This window comes from Acanthopagrus latus, chromosome 21, assembly GCF_904848185.1.
Source record: "Acanthopagrus latus isolate v.2019 chromosome 21, fAcaLat1.1, whole genome shotgun sequence".
Lineage (NCBI taxonomy): Eukaryota > Metazoa > Chordata > Actinopteri > Spariformes > Sparidae > Acanthopagrus > Acanthopagrus latus.
The window spans coordinates 27,046,593-27,064,691 of record NC_051059.1 but is presented as its reverse complement, the minus strand read 5'-3'; the positions used below and the strand labels follow the sequence as shown (position 1 = coordinate 27,064,691).

At 43.9% G+C, this 18,099-nt stretch overlaps 2 protein-coding genes and 1 long non-coding RNA gene across 4 annotated transcripts; all 3 read left to right on the top strand.

Annotated features, from left to right (window-relative positions):
- Positions 1-752: 752 nt before the first annotated feature.
- LOC119010701 lies at positions 753-3,260 on the top strand. Of its 2 annotated transcripts, none has more exons than XR_005072034.1 (3): positions 753-1,714; positions 1,795-1,927; positions 2,644-3,260. It is a non-coding gene; the product is annotated as an uncharacterized LOC119010701 (long non-coding RNA). The 2 variants fall into 2 exon arrangements; XR_005072035.1 differs by lacking the exon at positions 2,644-3,260 and having other exon boundaries at positions 753-1,377; positions 1,614-1,714; positions 1,795-2,612.
- Positions 3,261-5,991: 2,731 nt separating this feature from the next.
- On the top strand, positions 5,992-14,734 carry ift57 (intraflagellar transport 57 homolog (Chlamydomonas)). The gene is made up of 11 exons (XM_037083013.1): positions 5,992-6,537; positions 7,318-7,492; positions 7,967-8,085; positions 8,488-8,578; positions 9,210-9,281; positions 9,483-9,605; positions 10,937-11,008; positions 12,290-12,421; positions 12,629-12,691; positions 13,174-13,240; positions 14,334-14,734. Exons 1-11 carry the CDS (start codon positions 6,383-6,385, stop codon positions 14,513-14,515), a joined length of 1,251 nt encoding a protein of 416 aa, XP_036938908.1. The 5' UTR covers positions 5,992-6,382; the 3' UTR covers positions 14,516-14,734.
- Positions 14,735-15,258: 524 nt separating this feature from the next.
- Positions 15,259-17,700, top strand: LOC119010652 (tripartite motif-containing protein 16-like). Its single transcript, XM_037082986.1, has one exon. It carries the CDS (start codon positions 15,375-15,377, stop codon positions 17,046-17,048), a length of 1,674 nt encoding a protein of 557 aa, XP_036938881.1. The 5' UTR covers positions 15,259-15,374; the 3' UTR covers positions 17,049-17,700.
- Positions 17,701-18,099: the final 399 nt, after the last annotated feature.

The following is an 18,099-nucleotide window of genomic DNA, read 5'->3' as shown; positions in this document are numbered from 1 at the left end:
CGCTCGGCGGTCTGACTGGAGGATCGCACGTACGATCAGACACATCCCGGCTGGAGAAGTCGTAAAACAAAATGTTTGCCGAGGGTGAATCGGTCTCACAGCCGGAGGAGACGACACTAAAACTGAAACTAAAAGTTTACTCTCCTTCACTATCAACTATTACAGTTATTATCTTACTTAGAAATACATCATCAGTACATCCATCTGTTTAGGATCAAGATCTTCTTTGAGGTTGCGGCACTTGTTCTGCTTTTGTCCACAGGGGGCGCCAGAATCAACAGAAACTGAAAGTTTTTTTGTAGCAGCTTTAAGTTAAATTAGAAATACCACACTTCTAATCAGATAAACAATCAGACACGTCGAGGTCGGTCATGAAATATATAGTTTTTTTCTGTGGGAGTGTTGAGGAGACTCAGACGATGCTCACTGAGCGCTTCAACACAAAACTAGATTTTTTGATTTTAGAGACTTTATTGAGCTAGAAAATTATCTTTTTAATTGACAAACATGTAGAAGTGTAATTCATGGCATAACTCAAATGGGGTGAAACCAAATGTATTCATCTCCTGACTGATGTCTGTACTTTTGGACCCATGAGGTCATCAGCTGAACACAGACACATCTGGAGGAGCAGGAACGGGCTGAACTGTAATCTGAGAGGTAACTTGTAACTAAAGCAGTCAGATGGATGTAGTGGAATACAACGTACAGCCTCTGAGCTGAGGTGAAGTAGAAATATAAGGTACGTTGACTTTGTGACGTCAGTACTTGAGTTATATTGCACCAGTGTTGACGAGGAGCTCACAGGTTCGATTCATTAAAGCCTGAATGAGTCTGTGGACGAGCTGCAGACTCTGATCAGCTTCAGCTGCCGCGTCTAATTTCAGCACCACTGCTTTTTATAACCTCGACCAAACTTAGAAAGACGACACCTCCTGCACCTCCTGCACCTCCTGCACCTCCTGCCTCAGACAGGCCCGTCGCCTGCAGCCACCTGTGCTCCACCGTTACCAGGTTGTCACGGCAACTGCACCCGTCAAAGCTCGAGAGAAGTGGAGCAAAAACGATGCTAATTAATTTCCCTCCTCTTGCTCAGGCAGAGCTGTGATCCTGAGCCACGCCATCACTGTGTCGCTGCAGCAGCACCGACGCCAAAGAAACATAATTCTGATTTATTTCAGCACTTAAGAGAGGGAGAGGCAGAGAGGACGCGGTAGAGACGCCACTCCAGAGCGATGGCGTTCAGCTCCATCTGTTTGTTATGCATTAGCTGAGCACAATTGAGCTCTTCAAGCAATCTGTTGGACAGACGAGGCCTCGGGTGATTCCAGTGCTGATCCACGGCTCCATTAACACTGTTTCACCTCCTCCTCCAGAGTGCGAACACTTCTTCTTCTTCTTCTTCTTCTTCTTCTTCTTCTTCTTCTTCTTCTTCTTCTTCTTCTTCTTCTTCTTCTTCTTCTTCTTCTTCTTCTTCTTCTTCTTCTTCTTTTTCAGTATCCTGCAGATGTTTCCTGAGGAGTCTGTGTTTCTCTGAGATTGACTTGTTAAATCTGCTCCGTCAGCAGTGTAACACAAGCTTTCACAGGTAGGATTTGCATTTTATTACACAGAGCAGAAAGTGTTTGGAGCTGAACTGGATCCGGGACTCGTTCATTCTTCTCCGTGTTTTGAATTTGTCTTGATTCATCTGCAGAGGATCCAAACTCTCCAGGTACAACACAGGAAATGTCTTCTTTTAAATTATCTGTGTAAAGGCCAAATACAGTTTTCTTTCTTTGTCCACCGTGACAGCTACAAGACCACAGAAGAAGAAGAAGAAGAAGAAGAAGAAGACAAAAAGGTGCAGAGGAGAAGGGACGGAGGGAGTTTGGAAAACAAGCTTCATCTCTCTGACGATGCAAACGCAGGAACACACACTCACCTGGTTTAGTGGCAGCTTCTCCAACAGGATGGAGGAATAAATGAACAGATGAGCCGTTCAAACCACAGAGCGGCAGTAAACACAACGTTTACTGCCCCGTTTGTTCACCGAGGCAGCAGGTGGACGAGCTTCAGTCATCTGCATCCTCCAATAAGTGACAAATTATGAAGCAAGTTTCTGTTGTGTGTGTCGAACAGTTACGACTTTAATTGGAGCAGTTATCAAGATGATACAAACTTTCACTTTATCACTATTTGTTTATGTGTGGCGGACCCTGCCACCTTTCTAGCTTCAAAGTAAAACAGTATAAACTGTGTCGCCCCCTTAAAATCAGTTTGTTTATTCAGACAGAGAGTTTCTTTATTTAGTTTGTTTAGACAGAAACAGCAGAAGAGCCCTTTAATGTTTGTTCATTTACAATTAATTCAGTGCACACTGAGATTCAGGTCGCAAGGAGCCACTTTACTTTCAGGTTTTCCTTCCTGTCTGTCAGTCCTGGGCGACAGATCGCTCCTCCGTTTCTCTCCCTTCCAAATATTTAACTGTTAAAAGGAATCATGAGGCAAAATGTGGTTTGTGTCAATAAATAAATGTAAAATCTAAAGACTTGAGTTCTGGATCTCCTCTCCTGCTCAGTCACATCATCTCCAGACCTGTAAACTGAAAGTGGCGTACAGTGTGTGGGATCTCATCACTTTGCCTGTCTTGTCGGTTTTCAGGGGAACAAAATGAGTCATCAAGCTGCGAGAGAAGGAGTGTTTTCTTTGACAAAGTGACAAATCCAGCTTTTGAAAGAAGTGACGCCCTCCGTTAGGGAGAACGAGCGCTGACACGATGGCAGAGGAAGTGGAATAATAATGAAGACGTGAGCCGATCTCACATCTGGGCTCTCACAGCTGTAATGATATTAAACCCTGTTTCTTTAAATGAGAGAGAAGTCATCCGTCACCTTCACTGACCTCCATCAGCCACGAGTCAGAGCTGCCACAGTACCACTGATGGGTTTTATACCTGCCAATAGTTATTCATTAATTACTATTTCTTCATGTCGAATTTTGTAGGTTTCTTCTTGGAGAAAGTTCCCAGTCTCCTTTAAAAAATCATGTAATTTAGCAAGTTGTCGATTAAGAGACACTTTATGAACTCTGCGAAACACTGCCTCTGATAAATACTTCATCATCGGGGCCTTCTTGTAAATTCGGCATTAAATGTTACACCATCAGTTGTTCTTGTCTTTGTAAAAGGTGTCAGTTTGTCTACAGCTTGTTGTACATGCCAACATTCAGCAGCTGTTTGAACACACTGCTTCATGTGATTTACACTCAGTTTTTAAAAGAAGACAACATTTATTTCCCGTAAACATGTCAAATTTTACAAATAAATTAAACAGTTACCAATATAGTCTTATACTTCTTTGTCCCCGTGGAGAAAGTCCCCAGACTCCCTTAACAAATGTGTCAGTTTAGTGAGTTGTTGAGTTGGAGACACTTTATAAACTCTGTGAAACTCTGTCTCTGACTCCTTCTGCGTTATTTGGACCTTCTTGTTAATTCAGCAAGTGTTCTACATTCTTTGTGTGGAAAACACTGTATCAGTTTGTCTCTGTGGTTTATTTTCATATAGAGCAGAGGAGTGAGATCAGATCACAGGTGATCACTTCAGACGTGTGTCAGGTGTGATCTGAAAGACTGAGAGCTGTCTGAGACATCGATGGCCCGTCGTGTCCGAACAGCTTCCGTCAGTGTTCACAACGATCAGAACCCCTCCCACTTTACACAGAGTCAATAGATTCAGGTCAGTGGACGTAAACACAAGATGTGCGATGTGTGAGACGTTTAACAAACTTTCAGGTTTATGTTTGTTGTTGACCTTGAGAGGTGGTAGACGCGTCAGAAGGTGAGATGAATCTTCCTCATTACTTTGACAACCATCAACCTCCACATGGTCCTTTAATGCTGCAGAGCCGTGGAAACATCACCTCTCACCCCTTTTAGAAAACATCCAGTGCAGTAATGACTCTCAGATAGCAGTTATTTTGGCACAAAAAGGCATAAATAGCCTCTCTGAATGACGCCTGGTGGGCTGATAAGCTTCCCGCTGGTCCTCAGGCGAGGCCTGCAGGCAGCCGGCTCTCATTACCGCCTCACTCAGGTTAAGCCGCAGATCCACCTCTGCCTCTCCTCCCAATTACCTCTCCATCGAACACTGGCAAGCCAAGAAAAGGAGGCCAGGCCACGGGCTGACACGCTGTCTGGCTGCACCCGGCCTGTAATCACACCAGAGCGGACGAGAGCCCGGTTCTCTCTCTCCACAGGCTGCGTAAAGACCCGCTCGAGCCTGGGTTTGATTTGCAGGCGTCTGGAGGAGACTCATTAACAGCTCCTGCAGCCCACATCGGCAGACAGCAGGCTGTCAGTGTGGTGGCTGACAATTAGGTGATACTTTTCATATTAACCACAAGCAAACAGCTCGCTGCATGTGAAGTGAGAGACATGAGTCAGGATGATGATGACTGGTAAAAACATGTAAACCCTCTGACAGCCACATTAACAGTTGTTTTTATTCATGCATCATCTGTCTTCTTGTTCAGTGTGCACACTGTAATAATCCTGGAACAATATCTCAGTGACCTGCTTTATTCAGTGTCCAGTGCTTCTGTGTCTGCAGCTGTGGATGAATCCAGGTTAGATATCATGGTTAGGTATCACTGCTGTGAAATCTCACTGGTTAATCCATGTGATGTTAGTGAGGGATTAAAGGTCTGGTGTGAAGAATTTAGCGACATCTAGTGGTGAGTTTGCAGATTGCAAACAACAGAACACCCCTCGCCTCAGCTTCCTCTGCAGCGGACGCTCAAAAGGTGGAAGTCTCCCATCTGGCACACACATCTGTGGATATTATATTCCATTTCACTGCACCTTTAAAGGAGCTGTTCCTTTAAAAAATAAAGAAATCCAGTCATCCTCTCCTCCTCCTGATGATATAAACTCAGGTTCACAGTAAACAGAGTTTTACTGAAGTAGCTGGAGAGAAATAAAAATCCCAAACTGACTTGTAAAGATGTTATTTACACCCTCGTTGTGCTGTGGAGCTCATCAGCCCACTTGCTTTTAAATCCAAATGTTGGATTTAAAAAGTGTGTAAATAACGTCTTGGAGACTAAGATCACACTCTATGGAAGATCAAGACTGAATTTATATTTTGGGTGAGCTGTTCCTTTAGACCATATTTATATATTCCTCAATAAACCAGATGCAACATGTATATTACTCTCACTGTTGAGTTTCCTTCTACTTTTAAGATGAAATATGTATGAATTTTAGTTTAGAACATTTAAAAATTAAGCAAAATATCAACAGAATGTAATTAAATAATAGCAAGGCCATCATCTGAAACTAGTCTTTGTGCTTTGCTGCAGAGATATCTATTGCAGTCAGCATGCTAACCAGCTAGCCTCACTCCCAGTCCAGACAGTCACTTAATACGACCGCAAGCTGCTCGATTAGCTTGAACTGCTTTTCATTTAACTGTGTGAATCACATCCACATCTCCACGCTGTGTCTCTATCATCACATTTCTCAGCTCAGCTGAGTCGAGGCTGTTGGTGGAGCAGCGCCGCAGCTCGCCGGGCATCATCAGTGATGCAGCAGGCAGTGAGCCGGCCTGTCAATCAAAAACTCAGTCTCCAGGGAGCTTCACCTGTGTGTTCACAGACAGACAGGGAGCAGCATGCAGATTAAACAAACACACACTTCTCCTCGCTGCCTGCTGCACCACGGGGGGGGTTATGAATTATTCACACACACACACACACACACACACACACACGTTCTCCTCTCCAGTGGTGGAGGAAGCATGCAGACCTCCATCTTTTATATCTGATGTTTGTTTGCCTCTGTTGCATTTCACTGCACCAGATGTTTACAGCTGAGCTCATTTTAACTATCCTGTGTTCTACATAGACTGCTACAGGACTAATGACACCTGTGATTGCCTCCCTCTTTCAAAATTACATTTTGTTAGTGAGCTTTTAATTTGAAAAGCTTAAGCAGCAAAGCATCCGCACGAAGACTTTTATTTCGAAGGTCGCAACAGGAAGCCAGTGACGCTGTGTCGTGAGGTTAGCAGACGATGCTAACAGTTCAACAGTTAGTCCCGTTAGATGAGTGACGTGCTGCTACACCGCCGGCTTGTTTTACATTAACGGCCCGTAGACACGCTTTAAACTGATAAAACGTTTGACTCTGATAAACGGCGAAGTTTAAAATATTATTTCTGTATCGGCGAACGTTAGCTTCCTAGCTAGCTAGCGTTAGCAATCGGTTGCCTGACAACAGAGAGGAAGCCAAACAAACTAGCTAGCTAGCTAGCACAAGCTAGCTGGTTGGCGGTTGGAGCCTGGGAACTGGTTTGGTGTCATTATATTTAAACGTTGAGATAAATGAAATAAAGCAGATAATGGCGGATGACGGTAGACGAGGGGATGAAGATGACCGCGGTCCCGGAGCAGCTCATCAGGTGTTCGTGGTGATGGAGTGTCTGCTGGAGAAGCTGAAGGTGTTAAACTTTGAGGAGGAAGTTCTGGCAAAACACAACATGAAGAATCTGTCCAGGTGAGGAATATTCAACCGTTTGACTCTCACAGGTGCGTAGATGTGAGCTCCAGAAATCCTGTAAAGTGTCGCTGTGTTGAAACTGTGAATGAAAACTCAAGACTTCACAACCTCTGCGCCTTCTATTTCAAAACATCAAAGTTGCAAAACACTTTAGTTACACATTACTTTCCACATCACATTTTCTCCAGATGTGATGATAGTGCATGTTTTTTGATGTCCCTGGTTTTAGAGAGTAAGAATTCTACAATATTAAAGAGGTAATATTACAAAGTGAATGAACAAGCTCTTCTCGTAGAGAGATCAGGTCCCAGAGCAATGTTTGAAGGTAGAAAGGTGGCAGGTCCGCCACATATAAACTGTGTTGTCCTTGAAGTCCGCAGAACGCTGCGACTCTGTGTTGTTGGGACGCTCCAGAAATGTTTTGTGGACTACGAAACTTTGCCTGACTTTACATCAGCATGAGATAGGATGACAGACATCTTCTTTTGTTTTCTTGGTTAAATGTTCCTTAAAAGTTTAAGTGATGAGGATTCAAATGGAGTATAATATCCACTGAGTCCGCTTTGTTGTGCCGCCATGTTTCTGCATCAGCCCAGAACGGACCCTTTTAGCTTCCTCTGCAGGAGAAGCTGAGGCGAGCGGTGACGCCTGAGTTTTCCTTGAACGTGTCCCTCAAGAAACACGGCACAAAGCCACCACTCATTGCAGAAATGAGAGGAATGAGAATCTTCCTGTTTATCCCCTCCTGATGGCTTCCCGTCTGTTTTCCCTCACCAGACATTACTTTGTCTCCAGTCCATATCTGGCGTCCAACCCAGGCGAGCAGTTCTACATGTTCACCATCATCGCAGCGTGGCTCATAAACATGGCAGGCAGGCCGTTCACGGAGCCTCAGGAGTACGATGAGCCCAACGCCACCGTGTCCAACATCCTGGCAGAGCTCAGGTCTTTTGTGAGTGACATTTTACCTGCACTTCTGCTTGTTGTGTCTCAGAGCGTCTGCAGTTTAGATCGTGTTGTGTTTTCTTACTGAAGTTATTTCTGTCGTGATCCTGTGATCGGTACGCAGGTTCCAACTGACGTAAAAGTGCTTTCAGAAGTCTTCATATGTAGAAAACCTGCAAATGTGGTGATCACATATGTAACACAGACCTAAAGTCAGACTCTTCCTCTAACAGCTTACACTTGGTTTTCACTTTTCACGCACATAATCGAGCGTCTTCTTCGTGTAGCTCAGAATAAAATCTTCTTCAAATGTTCAGAAGTCTGTCTCACATTTAGGTGCTCTGTAACTTGGCAGATGAATAGTGAATAAAACAGCTGAATGAAATATAAAGTGATTCTGATTCTGACCTCAGGCTCCTCGTTGTGAGTCAGAGATTTGTGAGTACAGGGGAGTTAATTGACTCGTCGATGTGTCTGTCAGGGTGTGAAAGTGGACTTCCCGCCCTCCAAACTGAAATCCGGTTCAGGTGAATACGTCTGTTTCGTGTTGGACCGACTGGCTGAGGAGGTTCTTAGGAGGAGGGGCTTCTCCTTCAGAAGGTACTCAAACGTTTCTCCTCTTCTCTATCTTATATTTGGTTTAGGTCCCTTTAAAAATCCTCCAAGTGTTAAAAAGCTGAACAGACACTGGTTTTTGCAGGTTTATTTCAAGGCAAGTCAAGTTTATTTAAATACCGGCATTTAGAAACAAGACAATTCAAACAGTGCTTTACAGAGAATCATTAAAATAAGACCTTAAAATATTAAGAAAATATTGAAATTGCATTTAAAAGTAAATGAAGTGGATTCCGTCACTTGTGCAAAGAGATAAACAATACAGAGAGCCACTCACAGAAAACTGCTCTGTAAGCTTTATTCTACAGGATCACATAGACAAGAGGGTCCAGGAGAAGCTGGTTGTGTCTGTGTCTTTTGACTTCCTGTCCATCTTCCTTCCTCCAGACCAAACTACCCAACAGAAACCACAGAAGAAGAGTCGGTGATCGAGGACGACGCAGAGCTCACGCTCCGCAAAGTAGAAGAGGAGATGATCGTAGGTGTTCAGCTTGAGTTGGTCTGATGTTTATTTGTTGCTTGCAAATTTGAGCCTGTTTGAATCCAACTGAATTAGTTTTTTTTTTTTTTTTCCTTAATTTTTTTTGGCCTTTTCTGGCTTTATTTGATAGTACAGCTGAAGAGTTGGACAGGAAACAGGGTAAGAGAGGGGGAGTGACACGCAGCAAAGGGACCCGGGCCGGGAGTCGAACCCGGGTCCGCTGCAGAGCCTTGGCACATGGGTCGCGCGCGCTACCAACTGAGCTATGCGGTGCCCCAACTGAATTAGTTTTTAATATGAGTAGACGTTTCTAACATTAAAAGCTTTCAGGACCTGTGTTACATTAAAATCACTGATCTGTCACATTTTGAGACAGTACAGATAGAAAAGGATTACTACAACCTGTGACCCTTCAAAATACTTTCTAACCGTTGTAACAAAAAGCAGATTCATGAATAAAGGAATCACAAACTTTAATAACATGACTTTGGTGTTTTTAGAGGAGTCTGGTGGCTCAGTTCAGATCTGAACTGATCTTTTTATTTCCGGTTAAGTAGAATCAGAACAATCATTTGAATCATGTAACGTCAGTAAAGTTCCCCCTCATGTTTTATGTGTGTGATCTCAGGAGGAGGCTGATGATGATGAGGAGGAGAACGTGATGGACCTGGAGGCTCTGAAGTTACGAACCACTCACACCGTGAGTTCATCTGGAAATATGATGCATTTAAAGACTCGAAGATAACTGCGTAAATCTAACAACTTTTAAAACACATCTAATGTAAGATTCTGTCAGGAGGGGCTGGTTATCCTGAAAGACGAGCCTCCTCCAGGTTTGTCACTCTGAGTTCTGCTCCGCTTTAGAATGAAACTGATGGTTGTGTTGTTGGTTCTCTGACAGGAAGCAGAGCCGTCCTCCAAACCGGACGAGATCCTGGAGTCGACGGTTGATGCTGCAGAGTGGAACCTGGAGGTGGAGAGAGTCCTGCCACAGCTCAAAGTCACCATCAGGACAGACAACAAGGTAAACACTCACCTGAGCGCCACATGTAGCCAGCAGGTTGAAGGGCTGTTCTCTGAGCCTGATGCACCATCAGTGTGTTTTCTAGTTTGTGGCTAAATAGATCCTGTCTGGTGATATCAGCCCAGGAGAACTCTGAGAAATCAAAGATTGCAAGACTGTTGTTCCAGTCTGACTGTCTGAGTTTCCCTCCTGTATAAACTACTTTAAACACAAGCTGCTGTTATTCTGTAGCTTCAGGTTCTAAGGTGAGTGCAAAGCAAAGCACTCTGGGTCGCTGCTCCACGTTTACATTTGGCACCAAGGGAGCTCATTCGATGGAAAAAGTCAATTTCAATTGAAAGTCTGAGCAGGTTTGAGCTCTAAGAACTGCTTTCATGAGTGGAAGTGAAGCTGTAACCAACTGAGGGGAAACTGAGACTCTGTGAGGATAAAAAGCAGCAGGCAGGTGTCTCTGTGCTGATTTTATTGTCTTTAATGGCTCACTGGTCCCTGAAGGCAACGCTCTGACATCTGTCTGTTGGTTTTGTTGCAAAGCAGAATGTGGTATTAAAGTGTTGTCTCATAGATCAGCTGTGATTAGAAAAACAGTCCGAACCTTTACTTCTTAACTACTGTTGTACTGCAGGTAACTCATGATTATCCTCGACATCCGTTCTGAATCCATGTTCATATTCTGGAGAGCATCCAGCCAAGTCACCAGGTTCAAGTGTTCGCAGTCAATGTTCCTGCAAACCACAGATACAGTATGTCCATCCACTCTTGTCATAAGCTGTGTAATCATGACGTTTTTACAAAACGCATCATCTCACATTGCCTGTTTATTCCTCCGACTTGATGTGGAGAGGTGGAGGGGAGGGTGGTGGAGTTATAGCCAACAATTTTTAAGTGTGAAACCACTGGATATTTTTGACGAGGTACCACAGCTCTTCAACATTTGAAAGCATGACATCACTGGATATTCTTTAAGTCTGGGACTGTGCCCAACACACCAGGTGTTTGTTAATGAGTCCTCAGGAAATCTCCAGGTGTTTTCTCCAGAAGGCTTCCTCAGCAAGTTTTGTTATGTAGCTTAATGATTGTTGTTTTTTGCTCTTTGTTAATTTTAATGCTCAAAAATGATGTGAAAGTTCACAGATATCACTGGAAAATGTGAAATGTCCACTTGAGGGAGGATTTCCAAACCGGTCAAAAAACACAGATGTTTACAATCTGTCTAGAATCTCATCACGCTGATTGTTCATTCTGTTATTCTGTCATAATGAGCTTCACCCCCCTCGACTGCTGCTCCTCCAGTAGTTTCCCAGCATGCTCACTGTTGTGTCGCTCTGCAGGACTGGAGGATCCACGTTGACCAGATGCATCAACACCGAGACGGGATCAAGTCCTCGCTCAAAGAGGCAAAGGTGCATTAACAGACCTGGTGACAGCTGTGTGTGTGTGTGTGTGTGTGTGTGTGTGTGTGTGTGTGTGTGTGTGTGTGTGTGTGTGTGTGTGTGTGTGTGTGTGTGTGTGTGTGTGTGTGTCTCCCCCTGCTGCTGTCTGTTGGTATTGGCACTACTTCATGTCAGCACACTGCTCCAAGTGTTACTGTTGACATTGTACACGTGTTTCCTGCGTTGAGCCTGATTTTGCATCGTTCCTGTGAGAAACAATAATTTAATTAGCTGCTGAAGAGAAGAAAAATGATCCCACGTTAGCTGAGTGTTTCCTTTTTCTCTTCTCCTCGACATCACAGAGACAAATATTTTACAACGCTCCGCGTTTCTGACAGCTTTAGTTTAGCAACACTTTAGAAAGTAAGAATTTCACACACAGAATATATGACGACTAAATTATAAACTACCCAACACTATACAGTGACTTTAACCGAAACTAGAGCAGCTCAGTAGAGCGCATACCTCCGCCAAGGCCCAACAGTAAACTTCAATTCACTCAAGCCTGATCCAACATAACGTAAAACATACAAAAATTAAAAGGTGAGAGAAAACCTGGATCTGTCCCATGTGAACAGATTCTGTCCCACCAGAACTTCTGATTGCAGCTGTTTGTTCGTCCATGTGAAGGACGTCCCGTCTGTTCCCCAAGTGTGTGTTGTTGCAAATCAATACTCAGCTCACGTCTGTGCAGGACACCTGAGAAAAAGACGTTTTTTTTAAAAGTCAGTGTGTTCAGCTCACAGTACTTTTATAGCATCTAACTGAATCTCTCTCGTGTTTAGTGGCTGCTGCTGAAAATACGTTTCCTGTGTTACTGCTTCATAATAAAAGCTTTAAAATGACAAAATAATGTCAGGCTTTTATTGTGAAGAAGTTAGACGTGTTCGTAACTGAATCTCATCTGGATTCATCCTTTGTGGAAATCTGTTCTGTAGTTTTTGTGTAATCCTGCCGACACAGTTGGACTAATCAAACATTGTGAACATGTTTTAGGAAGAATTGATGGATTAAAGGAGAAAATAACGAGCAGTCAAATCCAAATCGACAATAATCATTAGTTGCAGAACAGTCTCAGAATAATCACAATTATCTAATGAGTACAGAAGAAATGTACTCACTGAAAGAAGTTCATAGACTGGAAGTGAAAATGACAGCAGGGGTTCTTCTGGAAAGACACTGACAACATCCTTTAGTAATATCCAGCTGTGTCGTGACGGCGTCCTAGTGTGTCCTCTCCTGTCTCTGCAGAGTTACCTGGACAAACTGCAGGAGGACATCGGTAAGACTCTTGAGAAGGTGAGCAGCAGAGAGAAATACATCAACAACCAGCTGGAGCATCTGATCCAGGAGTACCGCAGCGCTCAGGCCAAACTCAGCGAGGTAAACACCAAACCTGCCTAAAAACTAAAGATAAGAAAAACACAAATTTCAAGCTGATCCATTGAGGGTTTAAGGAACGGACAGAAAGGACTGACAGGAAAGTTGTTCTGTCCTGATGCACGTTTAGATTTCAAGTTTGGGAATATAAATCATTTTTTATTTAAGAACCAAACAGAAACCTGGTAACGAACACAAGTTCTCCAACAGGCAAAGGAGCACTACCAGCAGGCCAGTGGAGGAGTGACTGAGAGGACCAGAGTCCTGGCAGAGGTCAGTGAACACAACTAGAAACTGCAATATCACCAGACTCCCTTAACAAATCGCATCGTTTTGAGAGTTATTGAGTGAGGGACCAAGGAAATATAGTGATATTATATTGAGAGTTTTTCAACACAGCAGCTACAGCAAATTCTGAATCATTGGTGCATTCTTCAGAGTGCAGCTTGAAATGCAAAACATGAAGTTGTTTGTTTCCTTGTAAAAAGTGCCAGTTTGTAGCAGCACAGCTGCACCAGCGACTTCAGTTGTTTACCAGAATGTTACAACAGTGTTTTGCTGTGAAGCTCCAGAAATGTTTTGTGAGCTGTCAAATGTCACCTGACTTTGCATCAGCATGACGGGAGGAGATGATGACTGAATTTATCACAATCATAAGAAGGAAAATATCTCCAGTGAGTTTGGAATTCAGCTGAAAGCTCCTGTGACGACTGACAGCTTGTGACCTTCTCAGTGTTTTTCTGTGTGTGTTTCAGATCAGTGAAGAGCTGGACAAGGTGAAGCAGGAGATGGAGGAGAAAGGCAGCAGCATGTCTGACGGAGGTAAATCTGATGACTGACTCCATGTCTAAGTCAGTTTGAAGAAATGAGCTGCCTGTGTTTGATACCGACAGTCTGTTATTGATACTGACCGTCAGTCTGTTATTGATACTGACCATCAGTCTGTTATTGATACTGACCGTCTGTCTGTTATTGATACTGACCGTCGGTCTGTTGTTGATACTGACCGTCTGTCTGTTATTGATACTGACCGTCAGTCTGTTATTGATACTGACCGTCTGTCTGTTATTGATACTGTCAGTCTGTTATTGATGCTGACCGTCAGTCTGTTATTGATACTGACCGTCTGTCTGTTATTGATACTGTCAGTCTGTTATTGATGCTGACCATCAGTCTGTTATTGATACTGACCGTCTGTCTGTTATTGATACTGACCGTCTGTCTGTTAGTGATACTGACCGTCTGTCTGTTATTGATACTGACCGTCTGTCTGTTGATACTGACTGTCAGTCTGTTATTGATACTGACCGTCAGTCTGTTATTGATACTGTCAGTCTGTTATTGATACTGACCGTCTGTCTGTTATTGATACTGACCGTCTGTCTGTTATTGATACTGACCGTCAGTCTGTTATTGATACTGACCGTCTGTCTGTTAGTGATACTGACCGTCTGTCTGTTAGTGATACTGACTGTCAGTCTGTTATTGATACTGACCGTCAGTCTGTTATTGATACTGTCAGTCTGTTATTGATGCTGACCGTCAGTCTGTTATTGATACCGTCAGTCTGTTATTGATACTGACCGTCTGTCTGTTATTGATACTGACCGTCTGTCTGTTATTGATACTGACCGTCTGTCTGTTAGTGATACTGACCGTCTGTCTGTTATTGATACTGACCGTCTGTCTGTTGATACTGACTGTCAGTCTGTTATTGATACTGACCGTCAGTCTGTTGTTGATACTGACCGTCAGTCTGTTATTGATACTGACCGTCTGTCTGTTATTAATACTGACCGTCAGTCTGTTATTGAAGCTGACCGTCTGTCTGTTATTGATACTGACCGTCAGTCTGTTGAGACTGACCGTCTTTCTGTTATTGATACTGACCGTCTGTCTGTGATACCTCCCTCAGCTCCGGTGGTGAAGATCAAGCAGAGTTTGACGAAGCTGAAGCAGGAGATCGTTCAGATGGACGTGAGGATCGGCGTCGTCGAGCACACGCTGCTGCAGGCCAAACTCAAAGAGAAGTCCAACATGACACGCGACATGCACGCCACCAACCTCCCCGAGCCGGCCGCCGGGCCCTTCGCTTAGGTTGACCGCCACAAACAACAACCACCAGCAGCTGTCTCATGTGTTTCTCTTGATATTGGTTCCTTATCACTTCCAGAGATTTCAGCTGGAACAGTTCATCACTTTGACTCTTTGTCCTGAATGTCACTTATTTATTTCTCAGCTACATTTTTTATTAAGAGTATTTGGTGTCCTTCTTTGTGAATATGAACATACAATAAATTTTTATTCCAACAATAATTTCTCTTTGTTGAAGTGGAATTTGAGCAAAAGGCCACTAGATGTCAGCAGAGAAACTCCTGAACTTGTTCATGTTTAAATGACAGAATGAATACAGGTCAAATGTTAATCATTAAACATGAGAACATTATATTCCGGCGACCTGAATGTTTGATGACAGGCTGGTTTGATAACTCCCTGCTGAAGGTCGACTGTTTTTATGAGCCGGGAAATAAAACTGGACAGAATCTGAGGAAGAGTTAGAGAACTATGGAGCCGTCAGCAAAGCCTGAGGAGCCCAGAAATACTTTACAACTACAGACTTTGATGTTGTCTAACGTGGAGCAGGTTTTAACTGACGCTTCGTTGTAAACAACCGAACAAAGTTCAGTGTCACAGAGCTGCTCCTCGTCCAGAGTGAGTCACAGCTGGATCAGCCCTCCCTCTTCTTCCTGCTCTCAAACACAGCAGCTCCACTCTGTCACTAGATTTCCTTGTTCCCTCCCCTTCAGATCTGCACTCTGAAATGGGTGTAACCAGGAAGTGAGAGAGCTGACGAGCCCCGTTCACTGCAGAAACACCTGTTGATCAGATCAGAGCTCAGACCAGTTTCAGTTATCAGGAAGTGAAACTCAGACAGTCGTTGACACTCGGAGGAGAGATGGCGCAGCAAAACCATCAGCTGGACCGAGCAAAGTTCTGCTGTTCCGTCTGTTTGGATCCACTGAAGGATCCGGTGACTATTCCCTGTGGACACAGCTACTGCAGGAACTGTATTCAAAGCTACTGGGACAAAGAGGATGAGAAGAAAACCCACAGCTGCCCTCAGTGCAGGCAGAGCTTCACACCGAGGCCTGTCCTGGTGAAAAGCACCATGTTAGCAGATTTAGTGGAGGAGCTGAAGAAGACTGGACTCCAAGCTGCTGCTGCTGATCTCTGCTATGCTGGAGCTGAAGATGTGGCCTGTGATGTCTGCACTGGGAGGAAACTGAGAGCTGTCAAGTCCTGTCAGGTCTGTTTGGCCTCTTACTGTGAGAAACACCTCCAGCCTCATCATGAAGCTGCTCAATTCAAGAAACACAAGCTGATGGAGCCGTCAGAGAAGCTCCAGGAGAACATCTGCTCTCGTCACGATGAGGTGATGAAGATGTTCTGCCGTACTGATCAGCAGTGTATCTGTTATCTCTGCTCTGTGGACGAACATAAAGGCCACGACACAGTGTCAGCTGCAGCAGAGAGGACTGAGAGGCAGAGAGAGCTGGAGGGGAGTCGACACAACATCCAGCAGAGAATCCAGGACAGAGAGGAAGATGTGAAGCTGCTTCAACAGGAGGTGGAGGCCATCAATGGCTCTGCTGATAAAGCAGTGGAGCACAGTGAGAAGATCTTCACCCAGCTGATCCGTCTCATGGAGGAAAGACGCTCTGATGTGAAGCAGCAGGTCAGATCCCAGCAGGAAACTGAAGTGAGTCGAGTCAAAGAGCTTCAGGAGAAGCTGGAGCAGGAGATCACTGAGCTGAAGAGGAAAGACGCTGAGCTGAAGAAGCTCTCACACACAGAGGATCACAACCAGTTTCTACACAACTACCCCTCACTGTCAGCACTCAGTGAGTCTACACACTCATCCAGCATCAACATCCGTCCTCTCAAGTACTTTGAGGATGTGACAGCAGCTGTGTCAGAGCTCAGAGACAAACTACAGAACGTCCTGAGAGACACATGGACCAACATCTCACTGACAGAGACTCAAGTGGATGTTTTACTGTCAAACCCACAACCAGAGCCGAAGACCAGAGCTGGATTCTTAAGATATTCACGTGAAATCACACTGGATCCAAACACAGCAAACACACATCTGTTATTATCTGAAGGGAACAGAAAAGCAACATACAGTCAACATCAGCCTTATTCTGATCACCCAGACAGATTCACTTCATATCTTCAGGTCCTGAGTACAGAGACTCTGACTGGACGTTGTTACTGGGAGGTGGAGTGGAGAGAAGGGGGAGTTGGTGTAGCTGTCGCATACAAGAATATCAGCAGAGCAGGAAATGAATCTGAGTTTGGACGAAAGGACACATCTTGGTTATTATATTGTTACAATAACAGTTATAACTTTTATCACAACAAAGTCAGAACTCCCGTCTCAGGTCCTCGGTCCTCCAGAGTTGGAGTGTACCTGGATCACAGTGCAGGTATTCTGTCCTTCTACAGCGTCTCTGACACCATGACTCTCCTCCACAGAGTCCAGACCACATTCACTCAGCCGCTCTGTGCTGGACTACGATGTTTTTACACTCATGGAGACTCTGCTGAGTTCTGTAAACTCAAATAGACATTTAAGGGTCAGTGAGTTAAATTCAGAGTTTTAACTCTTAAACTCATTCTGTCTTCATGTTTGTGGCTGATTGTTGTGTGGTGTCTTCACCTGTCAATCAAACATTGTGGGCGGTACTTTGACATCTTGTCATCTGTTGTTGTGTAAATGTCTGAGTGTCTTTAGGTGGCGCTCCTTCCTGTGTCTGTTTAACCATGGAGGCTCTCACTGCTCATCATGACTTTTGTTCAGCTGAACTGACATTTGTCTGCATGAAGATATAAACTTCTCTGAGCTCTAAATGTGTGTTGAATATTTGTACTGATGTGTTTGCATGTTGTTGTTTCTCTTCCACTGCATGAGTCTAAAGAGAGAAAGCAGCAGAGCTTCATTCATCCAACATATTCAGTTCTCATCACTCTGTACAGTTTTAAATTCACCTAGAATCACATTTACATTTATTTGTTTGTCAGAACAAAAGCTGTCGTTGTTCCGATCGTCACACAAATTCAATAATATGTGAGGAAGATCATTTATTGTGTTCTTGTACGTAGCTGAGATTCAAACAAACTGATTGTGTGGATGAAGTGAAATCATTGAACAGACTTTACTGATGGGACGTGTGAACAAACTGAAGCTTTACATCATGAATAAACCAACATGAACAAAGTCTTTTCTTGTCGTCTTCATTCCAGGGTCTCACACAGAGCTGATGGAGAACATGTGACACTAACATGAGAGAATAACTGAGGCAGTTTTCCTCCTGAAACACCACAAAGTTCACAGTTCATGTTCAGAGCTGAAACCGTCAGAAAATCATCAAATGAATAAATTATTCTTCACATTTGGTTACAAGTATTTCCACGTTGTTGAATCATAATTCTAGAAGTCAGAGAACTTAAAAACCCTCAAACCTCAGATTCATAAATACTATTTACAAGCTGAGCGCTGATGTGAATAATATCTGTAAAGGTGAAACTCTTCTCTCCCATCTTTCCCGTGTGACCTGAATGCAGCATCAGTGTTCCAGGCTATGACTCCTGTGAACAAAGTGACTCAGTGTGATGTT

Coding starts and splice junctions, on each gene's coding strand:
- ift57 (XM_037083013.1), top strand. CDS start 6,383: ATGGCGGATGACGGTAGACGAGGGGATGAAGATGACCGCGGTCCCGGA. Junction 8,086..8,487: donor AGGGGCTTCTCCTTCAGAAG/GTACTCAAACGT, acceptor TCCTTCCTCCAG/ACCAAACTACCCAACAGAAA. Junction 9,282..9,482: donor AGTTACGAACCACTCACACC/GTGAGTTCATCT, acceptor GTTCTCTGACAG/GAAGCAGAGCCGTCCTCCAA.
- LOC119010652 (XM_037082986.1), top strand. CDS start 15,375: ATGGCGCAGCAAAACCATCAGCTGGACCGAGCAAAGTTCTGCTGTTCC.